Source organism: Tenrec ecaudatus, chromosome 13 (genome assembly GCF_050624435.1).
Source record: "Tenrec ecaudatus isolate mTenEca1 chromosome 13, mTenEca1.hap1, whole genome shotgun sequence".
Lineage (NCBI taxonomy): Eukaryota > Metazoa > Chordata > Mammalia > Afrosoricida > Tenrecidae > Tenrec > Tenrec ecaudatus.
In genome coordinates, this window is record NC_134542.1 from 20,248,523 (window position 1) to 20,275,744 (window position 27,222).

A 27,222-nucleotide genomic window follows, 5' to 3' on the forward strand; every position below is an offset into this window, starting at 1 on the left:
CCTTCTATTTTTGGACCTGTGAAGTTTTAAATTTGGGACGTGCATTTAGTTGAAAAGCAAAGACTTGGGAGGGGTGGCCATCCCTGGGTTTATTTATAGTCATGAGAAAATGGAGAAGAATGCAAACGTCCTTCTGTAGGTGTTGTCTTTACTGAAGGAGAGCGTGGCTTTTCGGTGGGCAACCTCACAGCATTGAGAGCCTATGCACCGGCAGCAGATCTAAACTCAAAACTCGCTGCCACGGATAGCGAGCCTGCAGAATAAGTGAGAAGGGCCCTGTGGCTTTCAGAGACTGTACATCTTTGCTGGTGCAGAAAGCGTCAACTTTCTTGAGGGGTGGCTGGTGGGTTTGAACCATCTACCTTGAGGTCAAACCGCCAAATGCATAATCCGCTAGGGCGGCAGCCACCTGGAGATCTTGAAGAACATTTTGGAGGAAGGCAAAAAAAAAAAAAGAAAGAAAGAAAGAAAAGAAAAGGTGACCAAAAATATGTATGATAAAATGTCAAGTAAAAAGCAGCAGAGAGCAGAACATAAATTATGATTCCACGCTAAGAAACAAGGACCTGATAGACTCGGCAAAGCCGTGACGATCCAAGTGCTTCTTACTTGCCTTGTGTGTGTTTTCTAAATTTCCATCAGTGATAATAATATTGTCTTTAAGTTTAAAAAAAGAAAAGAAACCACCACTATTACTAAGTGGGAGCCGCGCGTCCGTCCGCAGGGAAAATCCGGGGAGGAACCAGGCTGCACCCCTGCGCCCACGGCCCCGCCCCAAGGGGCGTTCCCGCGCCCGTCCGGGGGCGGGGCCTCTGAGCGGGAAGGGGCGGGGCGGGGCGCGTAGCCCCAGCGGGTGCCTAGCCCAGCCCAGTCCCAGCCCTGCAGGTCTCGCAACTCCCGGAGCTCGGAGATCCGCACGCACGGTCGGGCGCGGCCCAGGCAAGCCAGGGGCTGGGAGTTGGGAGGCGCTGGGCCGGGCCCCCCAAATTTTCTCGGAGGGTGCGAATCGCTCCGGGAGTTAGCCGGCCCGCGGTGGCCCGTGGCGCCCAGAGCGGAATGGGACGGACTCTCCCGTCCGGTTGGGAGTTTCACTTTCTCTGCGCTCTTCGGGCGTGTGACGCCTCTTTGGCCTTGGGGGCTGGGCAGCCGGTTGTGAGGGGCTTGTCGTGTGGGGACCGGGGTCTGAGGAGGCCCTCGGGTCCCCTTCTTTCTGATCCGAGCGCCCAGAGCGTTGTAGGGCGTGTCCACGTGCCGGCCCCGGAGTGGTCAGCTGTGTGTGGGGAGAGGACTTTTACAGGCCTCAGCTGCGGGGAGGCGGCCGGCTGGCCTGGGGTAAACAGATGGATGAATAATCGAGTAGGGGAAGCCAGGGGGCATCCCAAGCCGTTGGGCGTGGGTTCGAGGCCGCCCCTGGCACCCTAACTGTGCTCAGAACCCGCCCTGCTTCCAGCCTTTGCCCTGGGCTAGCTCCAAAAGCTTCTGGGGACATGCGCTCCCGGGGTCTCAGGGGCTGGTGGAAAGTGAAAGCGTGCAGAGCAGCCTGGGGGTGGGGGAGCTGGGAAAGGTGGGAGGGAGTGGAGGAAGGCTGCCCGGGTGCTACACCCTGAGCTTGTGGGCCCGGGAGCCCCTTCTTCCTTGTGAGGTCCCTGTCCCCTCTCACACCCTTGTAGCTGCGATGCTATCCAGAGGGTGTGAGAATCCTGTTTGGGGGTAGATGGGGCTTAGGAGGTCGTGTAGGACTGGGGGTCAGGGTCAGAGCCGGAGCCACGGAAGGTCCCTCAGGTGTCCAGTTCTCTGGGGCTCTGAAATATTCATCTCATTGGTGAGCTTTGGTTTCAAAGCTGGCGCCTTTGGCCTGGCCGGTGGTGCCGGTGGAGCCAGGGCTACTTGGTCTTGGGCAAAAGGAGAAAGGTGCTCTCCACCTGCCCGATCTATTTCCCTGTCTCCAGCTGGAAGGGCCCAGACCCCCTGTGTATAGATAGCCATGGAAGAAGTGGTGGGGCAACACAGTGCCAAGGGCCCTGGCTTCCTCTGTGTTCTTGGGCCTGACTTGTAAAAGCAGGCATGTAGGAGAGATAATGAGAGGTTATGCCCTAAGTGTAGGGAGAGTCTCCTGTCATGAGCTGGGGTAATGACACCTGGGTTTAGCCTCCTCCCTCCTTCCCCTCTCCCCCATGTGGACCTCAGCTGGAAGCTGTCCACATTACGGCACTGCCTTTCCCAAGCCTTCTCATCCGGCCTTGCAGAAAGCAGAAGACAGAGAAGGGGCACATGTACGTGAGGGACCAGAGACTGGGCTGTCACACAGCTCACTGGGAAGAATCCCACTGCCAGATTGGTAGTCACGTGACATGGGCTATCTTCAGGTGCATTCTGCCAAGAAGGCTGTAGAGGGATAGCCTTAACAGACTCTTCCTGCCTTGTAATGCCGAGATTCTCAGCCAAACCCCCGGGTGGGCCTTGTTAGGAAGCAGGAATGATATCCCTATGAACTGTCACAGGGCTGGTTCCCAGTATGCACCCCACACATTGGTCATGGAGGAGAAGTAGGAGTTCTTCCTCCTGTCTGCATGCGATTTGTGTGTCTCCCACCACAGAGGTGATGTTGGGGAGGCTGGCATGTTCCCTTAGTTGAGCATGCCTCCCAGCCCTTGGCCAGTGGAGGTACACAGTAGCAGCCTTGTACATTGGGCTGCTAACTACGAGGTCAGCAATTCGAAACCGCCAGCCACACCACGAGAGAACGATGAGGCTTTCTACTCCTGTAAAGAGTTATAGTCCTGGAGACCCACAGGGGCCCCTCTACCTTGTCCTGTCGAGTTGGAATTGACTGGATGGCAGCGAGCTGAATCTGGGGCTTTTACTGAATGTGGCAGCTCTGAGGGGCAGTGGGTAGGAACAGAGGTTGTAAGATATGAAGAGTTAAGACAGGAATCTATCTGAAAGGGGGCTTGGATCAACATCCCAGGGGGATATGAATAGGTGCGCCTTGATCAAGGTGTTCCAGGTTTAAGGAAGTCTAAAGGGACGCTTGGCTGGACAGCTGATCAGGTTACTGGCTCGAGGACTTTGCAGAGGTTTAAGAGGGATGCCTGTGCCAAGCAGTTTACCAAGAAGGGGATGTGGTTGTTGCAGCATCGTTCGAAAGACCCGTTTGTTTCCAGAGAGCTCGCTCATTGACACGGGGTGGGGGTGAGGGTGAGGCAAGATTCCTTAGACACGGTTAAAACATGGGAAATGCCTAAGTAGATCATTCTAGTGCTCTTTTCTTTGATTCCGGGTATACTAGCCCCTCTCCCTCGTGGGCTGATTCATGAGGGAGAGGAGGCTCAGCACACCATTTGTCTGGGCTCCCACAGCAGTTTCTGGCTGAGCAAAACCTTGAACTTGCATCTCTTGGTTGCCTGTCTCTTACCCTTTCCTTTCTACCATTTCATGCCGTTTGTCTGCAGGCTTTGGTAAGTGTACACCCAGGATGGAAGCAGTTTGGGGTGTCAGGGCATCATGGGGCCAGTGTGGCATGGATGGAAAATAATGAGATGACCATAGGCGGCCAGGCGAACGGACACATCTTGGAAGTAGTCCCGCCGGAGGGCTCCTTAGAAGTGCGGGTGGCGAGTCTCTGTCTACTGTACTTTGCGTGTGGTCAGGAGGAGGGTATCGTGAGTGGTGAAGAGAGACCCTCGGAGGAGGGACTGACGCAGTGGCTTCAGCGGTGAGGGCGGTGGGGGCTGGGCAGGTTTCCTGTTGTGCACAGGGTCGCATGGCTGGCAAACAGCTTGACAGCACCCAATGACAACCAAGGAGGAGAGGAACCCTGGGGCCTGGTTAAGTAGTGGCTGGCCTGGGACCTCCAGCCACAGCTCCTCCTCGGGAGAAAGAGGAGGCAGTCAGCGTTTGTGAAGGTGCTTGCTGTTGGTGCTGTTGCTGGTTCCGACTCATGGCGACCCCACGGAGCACTGCCTGCTCCTGCGCCATCCGCACACCAGTTCTCAGGTTTGAGCCCCTTGGTGCAGCCGCCGCGTCCGTCCATCCTTCGATGCCCCACTACGGTAGCAAGCATGATGCCCTCCCGGGACTGGTCAACATGTCCAAAGCCTTGGAGACCCCATGTGGCAGTTCTTCTCTGTCCAAGGGGGTTGCTAAGAGTTGGAAGGCCCCTGTGGAAATGGAGCCTGGGAGGAGAGATTGGGGTCACTCCCAGAGCAGGCCTCTGAAGGTCCCCCTGGGTCAGCACCGACCCATTAGCAGGTTCCCCGTCGGACTCTCTAGGACACCTGTGCCCCACTCCGAGTCAGAGATGACTGGAGCTGCAATAGACTCTGGGCTTTCCGTTACAGGTGAGCAAACTGAGTCAGGGGCCTGCCTGCCTCACCCAGTGGCCACAGTACAAGACCCTGGGCCCTGCCTCCGAAGCTGGGCTTCAGCGAAGAACTGACTTCCCATTAGGGCAGAGAGCTTAGTATGGGATGCACCTCTGCTCCAAGCTGATTTTAACAACCTTCCCGCCTTGCTCAGTGGCTGGCCTCTACACACGGGCTCCAGAGGCTTCTGTGCCAGCCGCCCAGCTGTAAAAGGAGAGGGCATGAACTGGAAAACTCAGGCTGCAGATCTGGGGCTCAAATCCCTTCTCTTCTGTTAGCTGGCTGTGACCTTAACGTGTGGCCTCTGAATTTGTTTCCTCATCTGTAGCATGGGGGTGATGACCCAGGACACAGAGCTGGTAGTCACGAGGACTAGATGTGCCTCAGACCTCTAGTCCGAGATTGGTGCTTTAGGCCCGGCCCACCCAGGGGCGCCTTGGAAGAGAGACCTGGCGATCGGCTTCGGAGGTGAAAACACTACAAAGCACACCTGAGGGGTTGCCTTGAGAGACAGCGAGCCAGGAACAACGCACACAACACTCTGGTCCCCTTTTCTCCCTTCCACCATTCTCCATCCTCTCCCACTGCTCTGCCTTGCCGCCCCACCCCTCCATCTTGAAGTTCGACTACAATGACAAAGAGGGTGGCGGATGGGGCTGTGCTTCAGAAGTGGCATCCAGCGCCTGTTACCGGCTGGCTCCTCCTCCCTTATCTGCATGCCCAGGCTGCCCTGACTTCTGGCTGGGCTGGGCCTCAGCCTGCTCCATGACTGGGAGCTGCAGTTCTGTGCCCTCCATGCTCTGGCCTATCTGCACGTCTCTTGTCTGGAGAGAGGCCTTCCTGGGGAGAACGGGGCTGGACAGATGGCATCTGGCTGGGCTCGGGCAAAGACGGCTGCTCTTCTTATCTGTTTCTGAACAGGAAGGGTCAGAGGGAACTGGGGACTAGGAGGCGTGGCTGCCCCTCCTGGGGTGATGTGGATATGCTCGTGATTGGTCACGGAGACACTGGCAGGGCTGGGAAGGGAAATTCTAAGCACTTGACTAAGAGTGTGCTTTTGTGGGCCTGGCAGGAACTTTCTGTCTTGGGTTTCCTTTCTGTCTGTCAAGTGACAGAATTTCTCAAGTGCATTCCGGTTCTGACATTTCAGGGTCTGGGTCCCGGATGTAGGTACCCTCCTCTTAACCCCAGAGGTCAAATCAACAGGTGACTGCTAACTTGAACAGGTACTATGGCCCCCTCAGACTCAGATGCTAACTCAGGGCTGCATCCTGCGGGGTGGGGTGGGGTGGGGGGCAGGTAGAATTGGTTGGGTTAGGGAAAGAACAGGCGCTTGACAGAGGCCTGGGCCTAGGAGCCAGGGCCGAGCCCAGCGCCTGCCTGCCTGCCTGCGGGGTGGGGTTTCCTGCCATGCACACTGAGCGATTCTTTCCATTCTGGCGCTGGCTGGGCACCCGGTCCTGGCGGGGAGGAGGGCAGGCGGGCTGGACCAGTCGCTGAGCCTTTCTGCCCCTCCCTCCAGCAGGCACACACCCTAGGCTGTAACTCCAGTCGCCTGGGCCTCCTCTGCCCATTCCAGAGCTTTAACCCTTCAGGTACCTGAGGGTGTGGTCACCCCACGGACCCAGTGAGGAGGCGCCAGGGGAGGGGGAGCCCACCCACTGTGGCCATCCCAGGCTGGGCTTTGGGGCCCTGCAGTTAGGAGCCTGGCTCCTTCCTGGTGTGGGCAGTTATGTGTGAGAGAGACAGACAAGACAGACAGAGCAAGCTCAGATCACGGCTAGGATGGCACAGAGCCTGGATGCTCAGCCACAGGCACTGTGAGGAGGAATGGGTCCAGGAGCCCAGCAGCTTGCACCCCAAGGGTGCCTGCTCCTTCCCTAGCCTTCCTTCAGACTGAAGCTGAAAGCATGCAGCATTTTAGGAAGATCAGGGCTTCCTGTGTGAAAGCCCTGTTTACTGTTAGCCTCAGGACATGGAGCGCCCAGCACTGGCCTGGTCGTGGGCACAGCACCGCAGTCTTCTTCCCTCCCTGCCTCTCGTCTCCAGTCAGAGCCAGGAAGTCAACAAGGCCTCTGCCTGCCTTTCCCCACATGCTAGGCAGATGCCAACCCCAAGCTGCATCACGCCAGAGGCCCTTCATCCTTCCCTGGGGGAGTGGCCAGGGTGCGCGGAGGCTGGTCTTCAGCCGGCCCTTCTCAGCGAGGCTTTGAGAGGAATGGGGGAGTGGGGAGGTAGCCTGAGCACCAGGAGTCTCTCTCCCACTCCTGCACCCACATCGATAACGCTGGGACACACTCTGGGACCTGGGACAGGCCCTGTGGCCTGGGGCGGGTCAGGGGTTGACTGCAGACCCTTTCAGCTGTGCTATTGATGACTCTAGTCTGAATGGAGGTCCCCGGGCTACTACACCTGAAGGAGCTCTGGATTCCCAGCCCAGCCACTGGCAGGGGGACCCCCATCGCTAGGAGGAACTGAGCCACAGCTCTGTGTCCCCGCCCCCATCCCCGTAAATGGTGAGGTGGTGGAGATAGCTGACTCCACACAGGAACTCACTTCCCTGTGAATCTCAGGTCATCTACCCTGGGTCCTCCACAGGAAACCGCCCTGGTAGGGGCGGCAAGTGGGGATGGGCAGGGTGTCTGCCCCAGAGGCTTGCCCCCGGCACAGCCTAGCTACACGCACTTGGGCGAGTTACGGGATTCTTTTGTTTGTGAGCGGAGGGGACAGTGAGTAACAGCAAGCCGAGTGCTCCTGGGAGGACTTCATGAAACAGTAACCGAAACCAGCTCACCGTGGCTGCCTACCAGGGGCTAGGCTCTTGTCGGGTGCTCCTCTAGCCTACCAGCTCTTCGGAGGGTACTCTTTCGAGCACTCAGCCCATTTTCCAAGTGAAGGAACCGACGCCTAGTGGGGTGAGGTGGTCAGTACAGCTCTGACCAGGATGAGAGCAGCTGAGGCGGCCATCGTAGGCCTGGGGCTGTGACCAGCCTGTGCTCCCAGCAGGCAGGTCTCAGTGACGGGGTGGGGCTGGGGATTGGAGGAGGGAGCCTCTGACTCAGCAGCCTGCTGAGCTGGACCTGGAGTCTGGTGGCTCACCCACAGCTGACCTTTCTCTGTGTGTCCCCTTTGGTCTGGGTAGGGAGCTGCCTGCCCAGGTTAGCTTAGGGAAGGGAGGGCAGCAGTTACTGGCTGGGCAGAGGTCTGGCTGAAGAGCCATTCCCAGAGCATCGTTGGGGAAGGCAGGCAGTGATCTCAATCGTCCAGACCCACCCACTCATTTCAGAGATGCCTCTTAAACCTAGGAGGGGACTGCCCCCCACCACTGGTGACTTCCCTTGGGGCCCCAGGGCCTTGTGGGCTGGGTGAAGCCAGCCAGGTGTCGCATGCGCTTTGGATGCTGATGACGGTAACTTACTCCAAAGGGACCTATCCCACGGTGCCCCTTCCTCGGGAAAGGATGCTGCCCGAGGGGAGAGGGAGAGGAGGGGAGCCGAAGTGAACTCGCGTCCCCCTTTTGCCTCCTGTTAAAGGGCGTCCCCTGTTGTAACTAGTTAGGGCTTTCCCCCTCACTGAACATGGCTCAAAGCAGTTACTACTTTTGTTTCTGAAATTCAGAGCACCGAAACGTTAGTCTGCTGTCTTTCAAGCATAGATTTCTCCTACTGCCAGGACAATCTTTCTTATTCTGACCCAACCCAGGCCAGTCCTGACCCACTAACCCCGGCGAGCTAGAGATCTGTGGCATGGCCTGTTATGTGATTCCCCTCCCGAGTCTTCCCAGCCCGGCCTTCTCCTTGGGACCTCAAGAAAGGAGAGACGGGATGGGCCTGCTCTTGATCTGATCCCTAAACTGCCCAGCTCTGCAGGGGTACTACAGAGACAAGCCTGCGCTCTCCCTTCCAGCAGTGGGTCTGAAGGTGGCTGCTGCCCTGGATTTGCTGAAGGCCTGCACTCTAGGGGATGGGGGCAGGCCTGCCAGGGTTTCCAGAAGGGACAGCCCTCTTAGCTTTTCCCAAGCCCCTATCGCGGTCACCTCAGAAGGGACCCCAGGCCAGGGGGACATGGCAGAAGTGGCATGAAGGACACATGTCCCAATCTGAAGACAGACCTCTGTCAGGTCTGCCATGAACCTCTAGTTCTGTGCCCCCCGGGGGAGTCAAGTCACTGTTCAGCGCTACAGGTCCCTCCTGGCTGTGTGTCCAGGGTTCCCTCTTGCCACCACCCCTGGGGACAGGTAGGCCAGGCCACTGAGGAGAGCCGGGCGGACACACACTGCCACATGCCTATCTGTCATGTAACCAGCGGTTACTGAAGGAACCAGAAAGTCCTGTCTCGGGCCTCACTGTTTTTATAGTTCTCAGCCCTAAGTGGCCGGGCCTGGGTACCTCTTGCCAAGCTCCTCAGCTTCTCCATTCCCTCCGCCGGCCTGCTCCCCCGGCCCCTGGTCCCCGACCTGGCTGCTCTGGCCCGGCTCGCTTTGTTTTCCTGTTCCTCCAGCTCTCGGCTCACTGTGGCCCTGCCCCAGCCCTGGCATTCAAGCCTGCTGTTGCTGCCAGCTGCCATGACCCCTTCCCTGGGTCCTTGTGACTCATCCTGAGCTTTTGTTGGGGCCCTCGGCCTCTTCCCTGGCACTGACGTCATGTCCCCATGCTGGAAGCTTTTCTTAACTGAGAACAGGAGCTCCTGGGCTCCCCCTGGCCTGATGTTCACTAGGGCAGGGGCCTGAGTAGTGAAGAGAGAGGGCCGGTGGCTGAGCTGCTGGGGATGGAGGGACAGATGGGGGACAGGGGGCCCTCTCCCACAGAGATGGCCTGGGCTGGCTGAGTGAGCTGGGCCTGGTCACGCATGACTTTTTTTTTTTTAAATGACTGCTTTTCTTGACTCCCATTTTAGGTCCAAGCAGCTGGGCTTCTCAGCCTCTGAGTGGCCATGTCCCACCCCAGCGCGCCCCCTCCGTACGAGGACCGCAACCCCCTGTACCCAGGACCCCCGCCCCCTGGGGGCTATGGACAGCCGGGCGGGTATCCCCCCTACCCTGCCTACCCGCAGCCGGGCTATGGTCACCCTGCTGGCTACCCCCAGCCTGTGCCACCCATCCATCCGATGCCCATGAACTACGGTGAGTCCCTGAGGGGCGATGGCGAGGGGAGGGAGGGGTGGCACCTGCAGATGAAGCCTCCCATCTCACTCCTTTTCTCCTCAACCCTCTCCCTGTCTCTGTTCCCATGTCTGTGCCCGTCTTCTTCGTTTCCCCTCTCCCCCTCCCGCAGCCCCTACCTCCGAGCAGCCCACTGGCCCCTTACCCCTGCCCAGAGCTGGCTGCATTAAGCCCCACATCACACACACAGCCAGAGAACAGACGGGGACTAATTGTCAGCGAGATGGTTGTCAGCCAGGCAACTGCCGCCCACTCACCCTGCCGGCTACCTTAGGAATTGCCTTGGAAGCCCAGTGCCCATATGAAACACCCCCCCCCCCCCACCCTACCTCCCTCTGTGCACACAGACCCCATTCTTTAAGGCAAAACCTGACTTTTTCAGACCTTCAGGTAAAGGAGTGAGCTAAGAGTAGAACGCAGGGGTGGGGGAGTAGATCTCTCTCCTGGTGGCCTCTCCATGGATCTGAAAAAGCAGTCCCCAAGGAGGCCCTCCAGGAAGGCGCTGAGATTCCACAGCATCCCTAGAATCTAGAGATACGTGCGCAGCCAGATCTCTGGGTGGAGGGTTCGAGGCACCAAAGCAGCACATCACACCTGGCCCTGGACGTGCACACACCTGACATAGCTGTGTCCTCAGGAAGCCTGATGCCTATCAGTCTTTGCACAATTCACAGGAATGTGTGTGTGCTCATAGCCCCCAAACCACTGTGCGCTCCTTCACCCCATCCCCTGCTCTGACCCAGCTACGTCCTACCTCTCTCCAGACTCCAACTGGGGCCCTCAGCCTGCTCCTGCTTACATGCCCCCTGGCACTTGGGTCGCTACACACACACACACACACACACACACACACACACACACACACACACCACCCCCACCCCCCACCCCCTGCAACAGATCGCAGATTGGTTCACACCTGACCCTCAGGCAGGTCCTAGGGCTGCAGCAGTGCCTGGCGCAGGGTCTCCAGAGGACAGGAGTCCCCTCTGTGTAACACTTGTGTTTGGTTGGCTGGAGATACCTGGGGTGACTTTGTTGGGGAGTGTGTGTAGGAGCTTTGGGGCTGGGGCCACGTGTCCCAGGTCCCCAGTGGGTCACATGTAATCTGTCTTCAGGTCCAGGGGACGGCTATGGCGGGGAAGAGAGAGCCGTGAGTGACAACTTTGGTCCTGGAGAATGGGATGACAGGAAAGTCCGACACACCTTCATCCGAAAGGTGAGCTGGGACCTGGGGAGTAGGTGTGGTGGTGGCGGTGGGGGCTGGGAGATAGCACCAGCCACAGGGCACATTCCCCGTCAGCCTCCAGGCCTGTTCTCTTGGGCCTGTGTTATCCCAACCAGTCCTCTTTGCTGCAGTCTGGGAAGTGCCATCTTCCCCAGTTTGCTGTGGGTACACTGGCAGTCTAGAGCCCCTTACGCAGAGCACACATGCAGGACACATCAGACCGAGCTGTGGGGCGATGACCGAGGAGAGCCTGAGGCTGCCGTAGGCCAGGAAGGGTGATGGAAGGGCAGCGGGAGTGGGGAGAGGCGCAGGGGATCAGCTCAGAGGGTGTGGGGGTATCTGACCCTGGTCCACTGGGCGGGGGCAGGGTCATGGCCTCTAAGCCAGCAGCACTCTGGAGGTGGGAATAAAGAAGTCAATCTGTTAAGAGTACCGCACCCCCCCCCGCCCTAACGGGAGCGGGGGTCAAGGGCAGGGTGGTGACAGCCCTGTGTTCCAGGTCTACACCATCATCTCCATCCAGCTGCTCATCACAGTGGCCATCATCGCCGTCTTCGTCTTCGTGTGAGTCTGGGGGCCGCTCCACTGCCTGCTGGGCCCTGATCTCAAAGATGGGTGGGTGGGAAGAGTAGCTAGTTGGGGGTGGGGGTGTGCTAGAGAAGACTGCAAGGAGGCAGGCAGGCTGCGGTGTGAGCCCCCTTGTTTGCGCCTCCCCAGGGAACCAGTTGGGCAATTCGTGAGGAGAAATGTGGCCGTCTACTACGCATCCTAGTGAGTGAGCCCGGCTTGCTTCTGGCTGCTCTCCCCTCAGAGCAGGGGCCAGAACATGCTCCCTCCGGGAGGGGTCCTCCAAGTAGCCCTTGTCCAATTCCTGTGCTGGAAGGTGGGTCTGGGGGGCCAGACGGGGTTAACACAGGGCTGGAGAGGGCGGTCCTATACCCCGGCCCCTTAGCCCCCTGAGTCTACTGCTCTGGCCTCCCTATACCTACTTTTGGCCAGAATGACAGTAGTCACAGAGGTTCTGTGTCCCGGGTGGGGGGTCTCTTGCCCTTGCTTCCTACTGAGTAGCTTGCCCTCAGACTCCCACATAGCTCTTGGGGCCTCCAGCCCCCCACTGCTGCTGTGCTGCCCGGCAGTGCCAGAGGGCTGGTTTGGGCCTGCAGGCTCCCACCTTGTCTCTTTCTCCCCAGTGCTGTCTTCCTGGCCACCTACCTGACTCTTGCCTGCTGCCAGGGACCCAGGTGAGTCCCAGAGGCTTAGACCAAGAGCAGAGAGCACGAGGGTGGGAGAAGGCAGAGCATTTGGGGGGAAAGGGAGCTTTGTGATGGCAGATGAGGTTGAAGATCATGCTGGTCGCTGCTGACGTGGGGGATAGATAGAGTACTCCATGCACATATTGTGTCTGTCTTCCTTACAACGATCTGCAACCTAGGTAGCATTTTAACCCCCAAAACGATAGGAACTTGGGGCTTCACAAGGCAGAGTAACTTCCTCGGTCTCTGGTTTTTCTGGCTCCATCCGTAGCTGCGGTTGGTCCTACTGCCCACCCAGCACTTGCAGGGAACAGGTGAGCCGGCATCAAGGCCACGCTGGCGGCCTCCTCTTCTTCCCCAAGTCAAGATTTGACCCTCCAGGGAGCAGCCGGGAGGTTCGTTCTGAAACCCCTCTACTCCCCATCATCCACATCACTGAATCGAGGTGTCGCTTTCCTTTCAGGCGCCGTTTCCCATGGAACATCATCTTGCTGACCCTCTTTGTAAGTCCAAAAGGTGGTGGGGAGGAGATGGCTGCAGAGGCCAGGGGGACTCTGCTGCATAGAGGCCATCCCTGGCATGCCCCTCACCCCAACCCAATCTCCTGGTCGTCTCCGTTGTCCTGTGTGTGATGGCCCACTGTGGTCACCTCCAGAGGTCTCACCTTTCTTGTGCCACTTGTCCCCGCCCTTCCCCCCTCAGACTCTTGCGCTGGGCTTCATGACAGGCACCATCTCCAGGTAAGTCCAGCTTCCAGCTCAGCATCGCCCTTGTGGGCAGGGCGTATCCTGGGGAGTGGGCTGGCCCCGGCTAGCAGTTGCCTGCCTGGGTGGGGTCTTGGTGAGCTCTCTCGGGAAGTGTTGGGTTTGACCTCTGCACTCTGCCTCAGCATGTACAGCACCAAGAGTGTGATCATCGCCATGATCATCACAGCTGTGGTGTCCATCTCTGTCACCATCTTCTGCTTTCAGACCAAGGTGAGCTGGAGCTGGCCCTTTGGGCTTGGCTCTGGGGCGGGTTGAGGAGCAGAGAGGGGATTCCAAGCTGGGTGGGCCCGCAACCCATGCTGCCAGGGGTTTCCCCGCCCCTGCCAGCGGCATATCTAAGGCTTTGTCTCGTGTCTGTCCTGGGCAGCTCTGGGTAGGCTGCTCGGTGCTGGGGGGAGGGGCCAGGGATGTCCTGCTGATGGCTGCCTCCTGCTCCCTCCATGGCAGGTGGATTTCACTTCGTGCCCAGGCCTCTTCTGTGTGCTGGGCATCGTGCTGATGGTCACGGGGATCGTCACTGCCATCGTGCTGGCCTTCAAATATGTGAGCAGCCCAGGGAACACACGCGTGTGTGAGGTGGCGAGACCGGTGCTTGGGGCGGACTTTCTGGGCAGCCTGCGGTTGGAGGCCCAAGGCCCCTGGGCAGACTCTCCTCTCCAGAATCTCCAGTGACTGGCTAAGCTGGGTGCCAGCACTGAGGTGCCATCCTTTTGGGCTGGGGGACAATCTCTCCTTGGAGGCAGGGGGCCCTGGGAGCCTCGGCACTTGGCGGCCCTTAGGGCAGCAGCCTGTTCCTTTGGGCGGTGTGGCTCAGACCAAGTCCCTGACAGCTGCCTGAGGACTTCTGGGAGCCGGTGGACATGGGACGAGGAGCACCTTAGGAACTGCCACATCCTGCCCTCCTGTGGGCCATCAGCTGGAGGCCCCCAGACTGAGGGGAGCCACCGGAAGGGGTGTGAGAAGGGGAAGGGTGTGGCCCAGAGACCTGCCTGCTCACTTCCTCTCCTCTGGAAGGATGCTGTAGGTCTGCCTGGGGCATGCCCTGGTTCTGATACTCATCAGGGGCTGTGGTGGGGGCTCTTAAGGACCCACTCTGCTGAAGTCTGGCCATGACTGGGGGAAAGATGAGGGGGCTCTTCAGCCAGTGCCTGCCCGCAGAGCTGTAACATAACCACCTATTTTCTCGAACCAAAAGTCCAGAGGAAGCCTCTGCACCTACACTAACCGAGAGATGCTATCACCCCTCCACTGCTTCCAAGATCTGGGAAGCAGCAGTAGGCCTTTCCCGGAGGGTTAGCTTCCTGGACTGATGTGCTCTGATGCCACACCCGGGGAAGCACGGCTGGGGAACAGCAGTTCTCACTTCCACCCTGTCCCCTTTCCCAGGTTCCCTGGCTCCACATGCTCTATGCTGCCCTGGGGGCCATCATTTTCACTCTGGTGAGTCAGCCCCTGCCACTCCAGCAAGAGGGCGCTGAGGGGGCCTGCAGGGGAGCCGAGGTGGGGGAGCATGAGTTTAAACTGCTTTGGGGGGGCAGGGTAGGGGTGGCAGCCATCTCTTATCCTCCTTCCCTGCTGTTAGAACATACCTCGGCCTGCATTACACATTGGGGTGTCACACCTCCCTTCTTGGATGGGGATCTGATGGTGGGGCAGTTGTCAGTGTGTCCCCACTCCACCCCCGACGCTGCTCCCAGGACAAACCTGCTGAGTCCAGGGGGAGCCCAGGGCACTGGAGCCCCGGATCCTCACCTGCTTCCCTGTCCCTGCAGTTCCTGGCTTATGACACGCAGCTGGTTCTGGGCAACCGGAAGCATACCATCAGCCCGGAGGACTACATCACGGGCGCCCTGCAAATCTACACTGACATCATCTACATCTTCACCTTTGTGCTGCAGTTGGTGGGGAGCCGTGACTGAGGGACTCAGCCCAGCCCTGCCCCCACCCCCGGCCCCTGCTTCCTAGGCAGATTGGGTCCTATGACCAGGGTCTGGGCCTCAGACTCTTCTGCCCCTTCAGTCTTATGCCCGGTTTCCTGTGTGCCCTGGGGGTGGGGCACTCTGGTTGTGGACCTTGGAAGCACCTGGTGGTCCTGGACCGACTCTTGTTCTGGTTGGGCTCGGCATGAATTGGACATGAATGGCTCCCCCCTCTTGACTGCTAGAGGACAGAGGGGGGTAGGGGTGGGGGTGGAAGGCGCTTCTTCCCAAGGTGGAGAGCGAAGGTGGAAGGCTTCCAGGTGAGGCGGTTTCCCTCTGTGCATCACAGGCTTCTAGGCTAGGGAGCTGTTGCCTCCCCCAGCCTCACAAAGCCAGGGCTGACAGACCACTGGTCTCAGCTCTTTTCTCACCCACAGTGCCGGGGCCTCCCTGCTTCAACACCTCTTTCCTTCATTCTGTGTGTAAACGCTTACCCAGGTTGGTGAGTTAGCCAGCGGATCAGAACCCTGGGCTCCCTCAAGAGTTTGGGGCGGCGGAGAACCAGCCCAATTCTGGCTACCTGGTCCCCATTCTCCAAAGCTGCTTGGGGCCCAGGGGTGCAGGTGTTCTGCAATGGCAGGCTGGAAGCACCTTTTGCTTGCTGTGTGAAGGCTGTTCACAGCAGAAGTAAGGGGGCAGAGATCAGGAGTTGGGGTGGCCAGGAAGTAAGAGGGTGAAGAGAAGTGGGGGAGTGGGGACAGAGCATGCCCCCCTACCCCGAGCAGTATCTAAGGCTTACGGTGGCTCCCACGGAGGTGGCTGTGGTCTTTTCCCTGTAACCCTGGGTGGGCCCTTCCTACTCACACGGGGGTACTTCAGATCCGCACACCGTGCCCCAGCAGCTCTACTTTGCGAACACCAAGTGCCTAGCTGGAAGGGGGAGCAGGGCTCATTACTCAGAGTGGGTGGGGTGGAGGCCGCATCAGCCCAAAGGTCTAACTCGACGCCTTTCTCTATTATGGACCTGGCCCTGAATACTGTCACACAGGAAGGGATGCAAGCAGAAATATAATAATAAACTTTATGTCTACAACACAAGTTCAAACCCTGCGTGACTCGGGTCTGTTGCTGGAGAGGGAGGCATCAGTCCCACTTGGCCTCAGTGCCTGTTTGACTGGGCCTTCTCCCACTTCCAACAGAAGTCGACTGGTCGCCTGGTGATTTCTGTGGGGGCCTCAGGCCAGCCAGGGTTCAGCAGCTGGCTGGGGAAAGGCATTCGACCCTGCCACACAGGACTCGGGCCAGCCCTCTCTGAGTGCTGAGTGGTCACGGGCCCTTACGAAAAGCTCCCGAGCGCTATTATTCACTCCCTTCTCCACAACGCTGCCACACACCATTTTATATACAGGGTGCGGGTGGGACAGGGCACAGACCCAGCTTTGGAAACTTTGCCTTAGAAATCACTAGTCCACACCCTCTTATGAGGAAGCAGGCAAGGTTGAGTCCTCAAAGTCAGGGTGCTTTTTCCCTCCACGCCCTAAATGCCGTGATTCCTCTCATGGTTTGCTCTGAGACTGAGTGCCGCCTGCTCTCCTGGGCAGGCCCTCCGAGGGCCTGGGCTTCCTGCGCTTAGACTGCTGGCTCTGAGCCTGCGGTTTCCCCATGGGAACGCTGAGCTCCAGTCATCCCGATTCAGCCCCACCCTGTGCCCCTCCTGGCCCCGGGGACTCACAAACCCAGGCCGGGTTCCCTTCCACTCACAAGCTGGGGAACTTTATTTGCCTGAGGCTGGCATTGCCAGGTGGGAGGGGCCGGAGTTGGCAGCAGCTTGGGCTTCTCGTGCCCCCTGGTGGAGCTCAGTGGCAGGACCAGCAGCCTGGCCAATTCCCAGGGAGCCCACGGTCAATATAGTCTAGGAGAGGCCCCTGGCTGGGTTCCCCCGGCATGGCTGCTGGAGCTGGGGCTGGGGCGTGTTAAGAAGCCCTGAACCTCTGGCTCTCATACTCGCCCGTGTTGGACGCCCGCATGTTCTGCCGAGCCTTCATCTGCTTCAAACGGTCCTTGTCCACTTCCCGCTTGGTGAGGATGAAGAGGAGGATACCACAGGGGAAGCCGATGGCCCTAGGGGTGGGAGATGTGCAGGGGGTTTGGAGAGGGGCAGACCTGAGTCAGGGGTCGGGGGCATCCCATTTCAGCTGCACCAGTCACAAAGACACTGCGATACCTCGTTTCTATTTCTCTTCAGCGTGGACTGCAAGGGTCCCAGAGCCCATCCGATCCTGTGCTGCCCTGCTTAAAACCCCAGAAATGCTCCCCATCACTCACTGCTCAAGTACAAACTCCCACTGGCACCCAGGGCCCCATGTGGGTAGGTCTCTGCCTACCACTTCAACCCCCTACCCTCCTGACACTGACATGTGAAACTGTCCATGATCCTCCACAAAGTCCACCCTCTTTCACTCCCCAAATCTTAGCAGAATCTGTCTGTGTGGCCTCCCAACCCTCTCAGGCACCCCTCCTTAACCTGTTCTGGGAGGTGCTTTGATATAGAGGGTGGGGAACGAGCATGAAGTCATAAGACTCAGTGGAAATCCCAGCCCCCAGCCTCAGTTCCCTCTTCCAAGCAATGAAGATGTGATATATATCTCAGAAAGCTGAACACATTACACTACTAAGTACTGGCTGCGGGGTGGGGGAGGATTGCATTTCAAACCCCATCCCCCCCTTCTCTTTGCCATTCATAGGAAGGTCTTAAGGCAGGAGTCTGAGTCAGATCTACAAAGCAATGCACTGGATGATCTGCTAGGTGCTACTACCCAGCTGAAAGACACTCATGGGTTTGATTTACTCATTCTGGAATGTGCGGGTCTACCCCACCTTCCCCAACCCCCCCCCCCCAGCTTCCCAAAGAGATGTTGAGACGAGATATGAGCCACTTTGATCCAGCTGACTTCACAGAAAACCCATTCTCTGCTCAATTCCACACACCTCGCCAAAGGCCCCTGCGCCACACCCTCTAACATGCCAATCTGTGCATCCAGCAGTTCTGTCTCCACCCCTCAGATGGAGGTCACCATGTGAAACTTGAAGAAGTTTCTAGGTCCTGCCCTCCCCTGGGTTCCACTCCCATTGTGGGCAAAAGGGGTGGTTCACACTCACCAGGCTAGTCCCACAGCCTTCATGGGGTTCTTTCCCCTCTTTCTGGGGATGTATTCGAGCTCCGGAGACAGGGGCTCGGGCTCCTCCTTGCACTCTGGGTTGCTGTGGCTTTGCAGGGCCCGGCTCCGGCTCTGGGACGCCTTCTCTCCAGAGAGAATCCCTGTGGGTGAGGTTTGGAAGGTCAGGAGGGGTTGGGGAGGGAAGGCGCGATCAGAGGAGGGGGAGTGACTGCCATCCAGAGTAACGAGTGCCAGGGAGAATCCACAGGGTAACGAGAAAATCGCCACTTAAGTGGCACCCTAGGAAGCCACCTCCACGTCACTGCGGGCTCATCCCCCCTGGTGCCAGGAGCGCGAGCTTCGCGATCCTTCGTCTCTGGCGACTGGTTGGGAAGGACTGCAGTGGGTCTGGCACGCGACGTTATGAAGGCAATCCGGGGACAGGTTTAAAACAACTACAGAACATTTCGAACTGGAAGGGCGCTTAACGGTAGCCGATACCATTCCCACGTATTAGAGAAGAAACGGAAGCCCCTAGAGATGGAAGTCCCCCGCCCAAGGTCAAACCGCTAATTCCCCGGGGCTAGAACCCGAATCTCCAGCAGCCCAGGGCTTCCCTCTGCACTGCGGTGAGTGTGAAACCCCTAGACGCGGGAGTCTAAATGGCTCCCTGTGGGCGCCCTCTCGCAGCAAGACCCCAGAAGTGTCGCGTGACCCGAAGGTAGGGGGACGGACCGGGTGACCTCTAGAGAGCATCTTCCAGCCCCCAGACTCCTAAGATCCTGCCTGCAGCGGGGTGTGGGCAAGAAGGACAGTCCTGACCTCTTGCTGTCGCCGGGGGGGGATGTGAACGAAAAGTAAGCTCCTGCAGTCCTACCCTCCCCAGGGTCCCTCTCCTTACCCCGGAGGACGCGGGCATTTCTCGCCCCCCGGCCCTTCAGCGCCGTAGCAGCTACCACCGCCGCCATGTTCAAACCCCACCCCCTTTCACCGCGCTCCCCGCCGGGAATTGTAGTTTGCGTAAGGGGCCTCCCCCTCTCCTTCCGTCCTGCCTACAGATTAGAAACTACATTTCCCAGCAGCCCGCGGAGCGGGCCTGGAGAACTACTGTTCCCAGGAGACGGCGGCGGCGCGCACGCTCGTTTGTTTCTCCCCGTTAGGGGTGGAGCGAGGGTGGGCGGAGTGTAGGGTCTCCTCGCCACGCCTCGTACTGCTCCCAACTCTGCCCTGTGATTGGTAAGTCAGCCAGTCAGTCTTCCTTACTATTGGCCGAATGGCGGTCCCTCTTCCTGCCGGAGAGTCGCCTACGCCTACTTCCTCCCGGGAGGAGGGGCTCGAGTTCCGTGTCGTCGCGGAAAGCTCACTCTGGGAGGCGTTTGGGCCCGGAGAAGTGGAACGGCTGCTTACGCCGCATGGAGTCCGAATCGGAAGCGGGGGCTGCTGCTGACACCCCCCCACTGGAAACCCTAAGCTTCCATGGGGATGAAGAGATTATCGAGGTGGTAGAACTGGATCCCGGTCCGCCGGACCCGGGTGAGAACTGCTCCTCGGGCCGTGGGACAGGAGGCGCTCACCCCTGGCCTTTGACCCCTGCTTCTCCCCCCCGCCTCCCCTCCCCCGCATCCCACCGGTCGTTCAGATCAACACCTCTCTCACTCGCGCGCATCCACACACTTGGTCCTCGCTCAGGCCTGGCCCGGGTAGGGGTTCCCCCGACGCCTCCCCCGTTCCTACCGCTCACACACCCCCCTTCCCATCACCCCCTCGGTCCTCTCTGCCCACACGGGCTTTGGCCGACCCCCCCTCCTCCCTCCCAGACGCCCCCCCCCCCACACCTCGATTCAGCGACGCCCCAGCTGCGGAACCCCACCGCCCCTTCTTGCCCATGACCGACCCCGGCCAGAAGACGCCTTCACACTCGGCCCCGTCCTTCTCATGGCCTTCCAAGCCCGATCTTTTCCCTCTCCCCAAAGCAGATGACCTGGCCCAGGAGATGGAAGATGTAGACTTTGAGGAAGAGGAAGAAGAGGAGGGCAACGAGGAGGGCTGGGTTCTGGAGCCCCAGGAAGGGGTGGTCGGCAGCATGGAGGGCCCCGATGATAGTGAGGTCACCTTTGCATTGCACTCAGGTAGGCCTCTCAGGAAGTCAACCTTTCAGGCTTTGGGATTGGGGATTGGGACCCCAGAACTCTAAAGCCGTCCCAGCCGTGCCCTGGCTTCATGCTGGCGGGCTCCGGTCATAGCATGTGCAGAACAGCCTTTCCACTAGGCACTTGAAGCCTCTTTGAACCCCATCCAGTTGGGCATTTGAGCATCAAGCACTTGGTGTTGTACAGCGTGATTTGGGGGATGTAGCTGTGGGGAAGGATGTTGGCCCTGACTAGGAGGAGGCATGTGGGGCTTGGAGGAGACAGCCTGGCTTCAAATCCTATCCCTGCTGTTTACCAACTTAGGACCTTCTTCACCATTCCGTGCCATAGCTTTCTTTTTAAAAACTTTGGTGAAAGTTAGGCTTTATTGCAAATGAGAGGTAATTAAAAGAAATTGTGCCATTAAGTCAGTTCCTACTTAACCTGCTTAAGGACAGAGTAGCCCTCTCGGTTTCTTAGACTGAAATCCTTATGGGCGTAGATCACCAAGCCTTTTCTTTCAGGGAACAACTGGTAGGTTTAACTTTTGATGAGCGTTAACCCTTGTGCCACCAGTGCTCCTTAGAAATGACCTCACTCAGACTCCCTGCCTTCGAGTCAGTTCTCAGAGACCCTTTCAGGCAGGGTAAAACTGACCCTGTGGTTGCCGAGGTGGTAGCTCCTTACGAGAGGAGAAAACCCCATCTCTTCTCCAGAGGAGCTGGCTGGTGGTTTTGAACTGCTGATATTGCAGTTAGCAGCCCAACATGTAACCACAACACCACCAAGGACTCCTGCTGGAGATAATAGTACGTCTTAAAACACTTGCATGTTGCTCACAGTTGCTTAGCCCATGTTGCCCTCTGTACTCTGTGAGGACCCAGCCTGATGACTCCCCCGAGATAGTGAATAGTGCCCTGCACCTGTTGTTTTGGGGTATGAAGGGGAGACAGGAGGTGCCTCGAGGTGGGGGGAGGGGGTGGTGGAGGATCTTCCTTGGAGGAGAATGTTCCCCACAGCGTGATCGTTGGAATGCGGAAACATATGGCGGCACCTCGACACCTCTCTTGGGGGACACCTCTCGGGGAAAGAGACGTTGGTTGTTGCTTCCAGTGCTTCCTACTGGGGGGTGGGGGTGTAACGGGGCGTGAAGTTGTACAAGGACAGAGCCCCCTGGTGGGCGCCCTGCCCACTGACCCACGGACCATCTCTTGGGACAGCATCTGTGTTTTGTGTGAGCCTGGACCCCAAGACCAACACCTTGGCAGTGACGGGGGGCGAAGATGACAAAGCCTTCGTGTGGCGGCTTAGCGACGGGGAGCTGCTCTTTGAGTGTGCAGGTGAGGTGCCTAGAGTAGGGTCCCAGGGGAGGTGTGTCCCCTTCAGGGTGCCTTAGGGGACTGGCCTGCAGTGCTTGACAGCCATTGATTGACACTGGGCTTGAGCCAGCTCTGTGCTGGGCCCCAGGAGAATAACATGGTCTGTTGTGGGCCCAAGGGAGGGAAGTGGTAGGTAATCAGCGAGGCTTTCCGGAGGAAAGGCCCGAAGCAGCGTTAGTGAAGGCATGACTGAGCGGAGGGAAGAATGTGGGCATTTTCGACCCAGGGGCTGAGTGGCCAGAGGGGTAAAACAAGAAGCCTGGGCCACTTTTGGAGGGAGGGGGGGTAGCAGTGTTTTTCCTGAGAAGACCCAAGGGTGTCAAGTGGAATCTGATTGTGTGGCCTGCTCTGCAGTGTCCCACACCTCTCTTTTGTACCCCAGCCGGTCACCTCGGGGGCCTGCATCTTGCGTGGCCCAGGTGCTGGGCACCTGATGCTCTCTTGCTATTCACTACCTCTTGCAGGCCATAAAGATTCTGTGACTTGTGCTGGTTTCAGCCACGACTCCACCCTAGTGGCCACAGGAGACATGAGTGGCCTCTTGAAAGTGTGGCAGGTAGACACCAAGGAGGAAGTCTGGTCCTTTGAAGCCGGAGACCTGGAGGTGAGGCTGTCCAATTGGGGCCCCGGGGTCTGGTCCCGCCTCTGGGCTCAGGCTGAGCTCATGGGCCCTAGGGCCAGCAGGGGTGTACACAAGTTTCTTGGGGATATGCCTCTGCTGACCCAGGAAGGCTTGGTTCAGGCTCATGAGGGGGTCTCCCGACTGAGCTGGGCTGGCAGGCCTCCCTGTTGACCCCTCCTCTCTGCCCAGTGGATGGAGTGGCACCCACGTGCACCTGTCCTCTTGGCGGGCACAGCGGATGGCAACACCTGGATGTGGAAGGTCCCGAATGGAGACTGCAAGACCTTCCAGGGCCCCAACTGCCCATCCACCTGTGGCCGAGTCCTCCCTGATGGTGAGGCAGCTTCCTTGGGGTGCAGAAATGAGCCCAGGGTTCCCCACCTCCCTTCTGGGCCACCTGATCTCTGAAACGTCAGCCTCCTAGCCCCCAAGCAGACCGCTCCTCTCTGAGGGGGTTGGTGGGGGAGGCGTCTCCTTTCTTGTGCTCCCCTACCCTGCCATTCTTGGGCATATCTTGAGTGCACCCCCTCCCCCCATATTCCTCCGCCCTGGGGTTCTCTAGGGAAGAGGGCTGTTGTCGGCTACGAGGATGGCACCACCAGGATCTGGGACCTGAAGCAGGGGAGCCCCATCCATGTACTAAAAGGTATGGGGCGGGGTGTGGGCAGGAGTGCTAACCCACCCCTGTGGGGACGGGCCTGAGAGAAGGGAGGCAGGAGCAAGCCTGACCTGCCCCTCTGCTCCATCCTAGGGACCGAGGGCCACCAGGGCCCCTTGACTTGTGTTGCCACCAACCCAGATGGTAGCCTGATCCTAACCGGCTCTGTGGACTGCCAGGCCAAGCTGGTCAGTGCCACCACCGGTAAGGTGAGTGGCCCTGGGCCCTGGCTCCTCTCTCCTCCTTTTGTTCCTCCCCAGCCTGCGCCTCGTTCTCACAGGACCCACGTCTGGACCCTCTTCTCCCATCTTCTCTTGCTCACAGGTGGTGGGTGTTTTCCGACCCGAGACTGTGGCCTCCCAGCCCAGTCTGGCGGAGGGGGAGGAGAGTGAGTCCAACTCCGTGGAGTCCTTGGGCTTCTGCAGTGTGTGAGTGGGAGCCGGGGGTGCCTGGCGAGGGGTCCTGGGCCGGGGTTACCAGGAAGGAGCAAGCACAGAGGGCTGGTACGGCCTGGGCCTTCATGATGCCTTCTACTGCCCAGAATGCCCCTGGCTGCCGTGGGCTACCTAGACGGGACCTTGGCCATCTACGACCTGTCTACGCAGACACTCAGGCACCAGTGCCAGCACCAGGTACAGGCAGCCTGGAGCAGGAACCCCAGGGGAAGGCGGGGGACCATCGCCCAGACCTGGCTCTGACTTGGTTCTCCTGGTGTTCGTCCCCGCCTTGTTTCCCTGTGCAGTCGGGCATCGTGCAGTTGCTGTGGGAGGCGGGCACGGCTGTGGTCTACACGTGCAGCTTGGACGGCGTTGTGCGCCTGTGGGACGCCCGCACTGGCCGCCTGCTTACTGACTACCGGGGCCACACGGCTGAGATCTTGGACTTCGCGCTCAGCAAGTAAGCGTGATTAGGTCAAGACTTGGGCCTGGCCTGGTGACCGGTTGATTTGTAGCAGCCGTGTGAAGAGGGGTCCTGGGGGCATGGGGTGGGGTGGAGATAACGTCTGAGGGATGTCTGGACCCAGGTAGGGGAGGCAGGAGTGCTGGGAAGCCCTGTGCAGCCACCCCACCCCTGGGCCTAACACTGCATCCCTAGGGGCCAGCTCCCCACCCTGCTTGGCCCTCAGCTCCTCCCGTGCTGGGTTCCAGCCTTGGGTATTATCGCCCAGGGTGGACTTGGTTGGCATAGGGCTGGGTGCCATCAAGTCGATTGGGGGAAGGATTTGGAGAGCCAAGGCCCTTCTGGGTCCCCATGTAGCTTGGCTTGGGGGTTGAGCCCTCCACCCCTGCTATGCTTTCTGCCCACAGAGATGCCTCCCTGGTGGTGACCACGTCAGGAGACCATAAAGCGAAAGTATTTTGTGTCCAGAGACCTGACCGCTAAAGGCTGCTGCCCCTGACTTTGCGGCTGGTGTTGAGGGGGAGAGGGGTGGTCTCCACCCTGGGCCCCCAGCACCAGCAGAGGCAGTAGGGTACAGAGGGAAGAAAGAGAATGGGGCCTTGGACTACTTTTAATCCCTTCAAACCGATGATTCCCGCCCCCGCCCCCCATCCCTTTCTTCTCTTCAGAGACCTACCCCTCAGGCCTCGCTCGCCTAGCCCCGCCCCTGCCCAGCTGCCCAGCCCTGCCACTTCCTTCCCAGGGGGCCCTGCCCCTTGACCTTTGTTCGCTGGTGTGAGCCATGGGGGTGCGTGTTTGTATGTGGGGAGTAGGCTTTTGGGGTTCCCTTCATTTCCCTTCCAAGTCACTGGGTGGAAAGAAGGAAGAGATACTAGTTACAGATTTTAAAAATGTAAATAAAATATACTTCCCAGAGAAACGTCTGTGTGGATTTTGTGGCGGGGGACGGGCACGTCAGATGAGGGTGTCCCAAAGATGTGCTGGGTCTTAAGGCGCCTCTGTCTCTGCTATGTGTTCCCGTCCGCAACTCACAGCACGTCTGGTACGGTGCTCTCCCCCATGCACAGCTTGTTCTCTGGAGCCGTTCACAGCCCCCCCTTCTGAATTCGAGAGCACCTTCTACCAGGCCCAGAGCTTTATTCAGCTAGGGTGGGGCCAAACACGGGGCAGCATCTCTAATCCGGGAGGGAGTGGGAACACGAGAGAGGCAGGCTTGGTGGGATGGGTGGATGCTTCCGGAGGTGATGGACGAAGCTCTTGGCCTTCCCCTAGTTCAAGTCCAGGTCGATGCTGCTCTGGCTGCTGGTGTGGTAGGCAGTGCTGGGGTGGGAACAGCCCCTTGAGGGTCTTCCTCTCAGTCCCTGCAGCCACCTGTGGGCAGCTGCCCTCCAGGGGGCCGTGTAGCGCTGATCGCTCAGCCCCATGGCCACAGGCACAGCGGCTGCGCTGGCGCTGCCCAGTGAGATGAGGGACAACAGAGTCCCGGGTCCCAGCGGTGGGCGCTGCTCATAGGCCAAGACAGAGAGCAGGAGGGTGGCCACGTAGGGGCCCCAACACAGCCCAAAGAGCAGCGTGGTGCCCACCTGCGCCCTCGCCTGCCTCCAGGTGAGGGCCCGGGCCAGGGCGGAGGGCGCACAGCGGCACACGGCCCGCTCCAGCCGGCGGATGTCCTGCAGCTGACGGTGGGCGGTGGCTAACACTCGGGCCGAGAGCAGGGCGGCAGCGCCGACGGCAGGCAGCAGGATCCCGTAGACTTCAAGGTAGAGGTAAGGGGCTGGGAAGATGGCCTGGGAGCTGCAGTTGGACCCCGGGGTCCAGTGGTTCCACCCCATGGCAGGAAGGCTGGCGAAGAGCAGTGGGCCAGCCCAGGTGGGGAGCAGGGCCAGCCGGGGGCACCTGCGGGCCCTGAGGGGCCACAGCACCGCCATGTAGCGCTCCCCGTGCACCAGCAGGAGGTTTGCGAGCAGGGAGAGGAAGGAGAAGTTGGGGGCCAGATGGAGGAGCACACAGGGCCAGTAGCCCCGGCGGCTCTGGTTCCACAGCCCTGGCAGGATGGGCAGTGCCAGGCCCGTGAGTAGCCCGGCCAGCAGCAGGCTCAGGAAGAAGCAACCGGCAGGGGGGCTGCGCAGGCGGCGGTCCCAGGCGATGCCCAGGGCCAGGAGCAGGTTGGCAGTGACAATGAGGCTGGCCAGGGCCAGGGAGAGGCCCAGAGTCCCTGCGGGAATGGGGCTGGGCACCTCCCCGGTGCCATTGGGTGTCATCTTGGACTTCGGGAGAGGGGAGGCCTGGAGCAGCGACTGGCATGCCTAGATAGAGATGGAGGAGCCAGAGTTGGGGGCGGGGGTGATGCGGGGTAGGGGGGGGCATGCACAGTCACAGTCCCAGTAGGGACTGCCCAGTCACCCAGCCGTGTGGATCAGTGGGCAGTGGCTCAGCTCCTGAGTGCTGGCATATGGATGGCTCAATTAATCGCCAGTTAACATTTTATATAAAATACCCTATTTTTAGTTCTCTTGAAATAGCGGCTTTAAAGGAAACGTGTACCCTTCCTCCCCCTCATGGCCAAACTCTTAAGGCATTTTATCCCTTCCCTGCCTCAGCCAGCCCAGGCCTTGAAAGTAGCCAAAAGGGAGACTAGGCCCTGGTGGGCCAACATTCAAGTCTCTTTGGGGGGGGCAGGGCCCCTAAGATGCTGATGAGAGCAGACATACAGTCTGCTGAGACCCCCTCTTGTTAGGGGCACAGACGTTATGGACCCAGCTGTTCACATCACTGAGGAGGGAAGTGTGGGGGTGTGGGTGTCCCTAGTTGTCAGTAGGTCCCAGCTCAGTGGGCAGTCTCCAGGTAGGACTTCCAGCTCATAAACTTGACTCCTCTGCCCTTCCTGGGAGCTGGAGGAAGGTGAGGAGCTGGGGTGGGGGTGGGGTGGCAGGGACAAGGAGATGCCAGCGGCTGGGAGAGGACACCCTCCCCACACCCCCACCTCCGGCAGGGGGGCTGTCGCTGAGCCAGAGGCTGATGGGGAGGGGGAGAGGAGGAGGAGGTGGCTGGGCCCCGGCCTCTCTACATCTCTGATCCACTCCTGTTTCCCTCCGTCTCTCACCCTGTTCTCAGTCTCCCCCCACTCCCAGGGTGCCGTAGGGGCGAGGGACAGGGTCCTGTGTCCTGTGGGTGCCTCAGCTTCTGTCAACAGGGGAGCAGCTGCTGTTGCTAGGTTAATGTCAACAAGGAAAGGATCCTAGTAGCTCTCCCGCCCCCTCCCCCCAGCCCCTCGGGCAGGGACCAGAGGGCCCACGGTCCCCCTGAGCTGAGGGAGAGGCCCCTTTCCATCCTCGGTCCCACGGAGTGCCCAGCCCCAGCCCCCAGCTCCTAGTGTAGATCACTGCCCAGACACCCTTGGGGTGGGCAGTTCCTAGGACCCGCCTTCAGGGGCATCTGCCTTTCAGCTGGGTCCTCTAACTCCTGCCTCTCTGCCTGCACCAAGTCTGCTAAACCCTATGAGCCTTCAGGTCCCTAACTCTAAACCCTCCCCTGGGGTGAGCCCCTCACGCCCACTGCCTCCAGAGCAGCCCCAGGTGTGACTTCCCAGGGCTGGGTGCGCCAGGACTGTTCAGGTTCTGGGACTGAGGTGCGGAGGCGTGCCAGAGAGGGAGGGGGATACTCACATGACTGGGGGGCGGGGGGAGG

The 27,222-nt window shown here is 59.3% G+C and overlaps 4 protein-coding genes across 5 annotated transcripts; 2 read left to right on the forward strand and 2 right to left on the reverse strand.

Moving 5' to 3' along the window:
- The first annotated feature begins 787 nt into the window (after positions 1 to 787).
- TMBIM1 (transmembrane BAX inhibitor motif containing 1) lies at positions 788 to 15,794 on the forward strand. The gene is made up of 12 exons (XM_075529714.1): positions 788 to 939; positions 9,261 to 9,486; positions 10,641 to 10,741; positions 11,250 to 11,314; positions 11,468 to 11,521; positions 11,941 to 11,991; positions 12,467 to 12,506; positions 12,706 to 12,743; positions 12,893 to 12,980; positions 13,218 to 13,313; positions 14,157 to 14,210; positions 14,543 to 15,794. Exons 2-12 carry the CDS (start codon positions 9,297 to 9,299, stop codon positions 14,687 to 14,689), a joined length of 924 nt encoding a protein of 307 aa, XP_075385829.1. The 5' UTR covers positions 788 to 939; positions 9,261 to 9,296; the 3' UTR covers positions 14,690 to 15,794.
- A 641-nt stretch (positions 15,795 to 16,435) lies between these two features.
- LOC142424472 (putative thioesterase PNKD) lies at positions 16,436 to 18,833 on the reverse strand. Its single transcript, XM_075529715.1, has 3 exons — positions 18,749 to 18,833; positions 17,849 to 18,008; positions 16,436 to 16,810 (listed from the first exon to the last, which is right to left on the reverse strand). Exons 1-3 carry the CDS (start codon positions 18,813 to 18,815, stop codon positions 16,663 to 16,665), a joined length of 375 nt encoding a protein of 124 aa, XP_075385830.1. The 5' UTR covers positions 18,816 to 18,833; the 3' UTR covers positions 16,436 to 16,662.
- Positions 18,834 to 19,162: 329 nt separating this feature from the next.
- Positions 19,163 to 24,454, forward strand: AAMP (angio associated migratory cell protein). Of its 2 annotated transcripts, none has more exons than XM_075529710.1 (11): positions 19,163 to 19,380; positions 19,821 to 19,976; positions 21,197 to 21,316; positions 21,820 to 21,959; positions 22,167 to 22,311; positions 22,540 to 22,623; positions 22,729 to 22,844; positions 22,960 to 23,063; positions 23,177 to 23,267; positions 23,378 to 23,532; positions 23,943 to 24,454. In XM_075529710.1, exons 1-11 carry the CDS (start codon positions 19,260 to 19,262, stop codon positions 24,016 to 24,018), a joined length of 1,308 nt encoding a protein of 435 aa, XP_075385825.1. In that variant the 5' UTR covers positions 19,163 to 19,259; the 3' UTR covers positions 24,019 to 24,454. The 2 variants fall into 2 exon arrangements, with proteins under 2 accessions (XP_075385825.1, XP_075385826.1); XM_075529711.1 differs by having other exon boundaries at positions 19,164 to 19,380; positions 19,824 to 19,976.
- A 259-nt stretch (positions 24,455 to 24,713) lies between these two features.
- On the reverse strand, positions 24,714 to 25,815 carry GPBAR1 (G protein-coupled bile acid receptor 1). The gene has a single exon (XM_075530089.1). The coding sequence runs from the start codon at positions 25,794 to 25,796 to the stop codon at positions 24,804 to 24,806; it is 993 nt and encodes a 330-aa protein (XP_075386204.1). The 5' UTR covers positions 25,797 to 25,815; the 3' UTR covers positions 24,714 to 24,803.
- Positions 25,816 to 27,222: the final 1,407 nt, after the last annotated feature.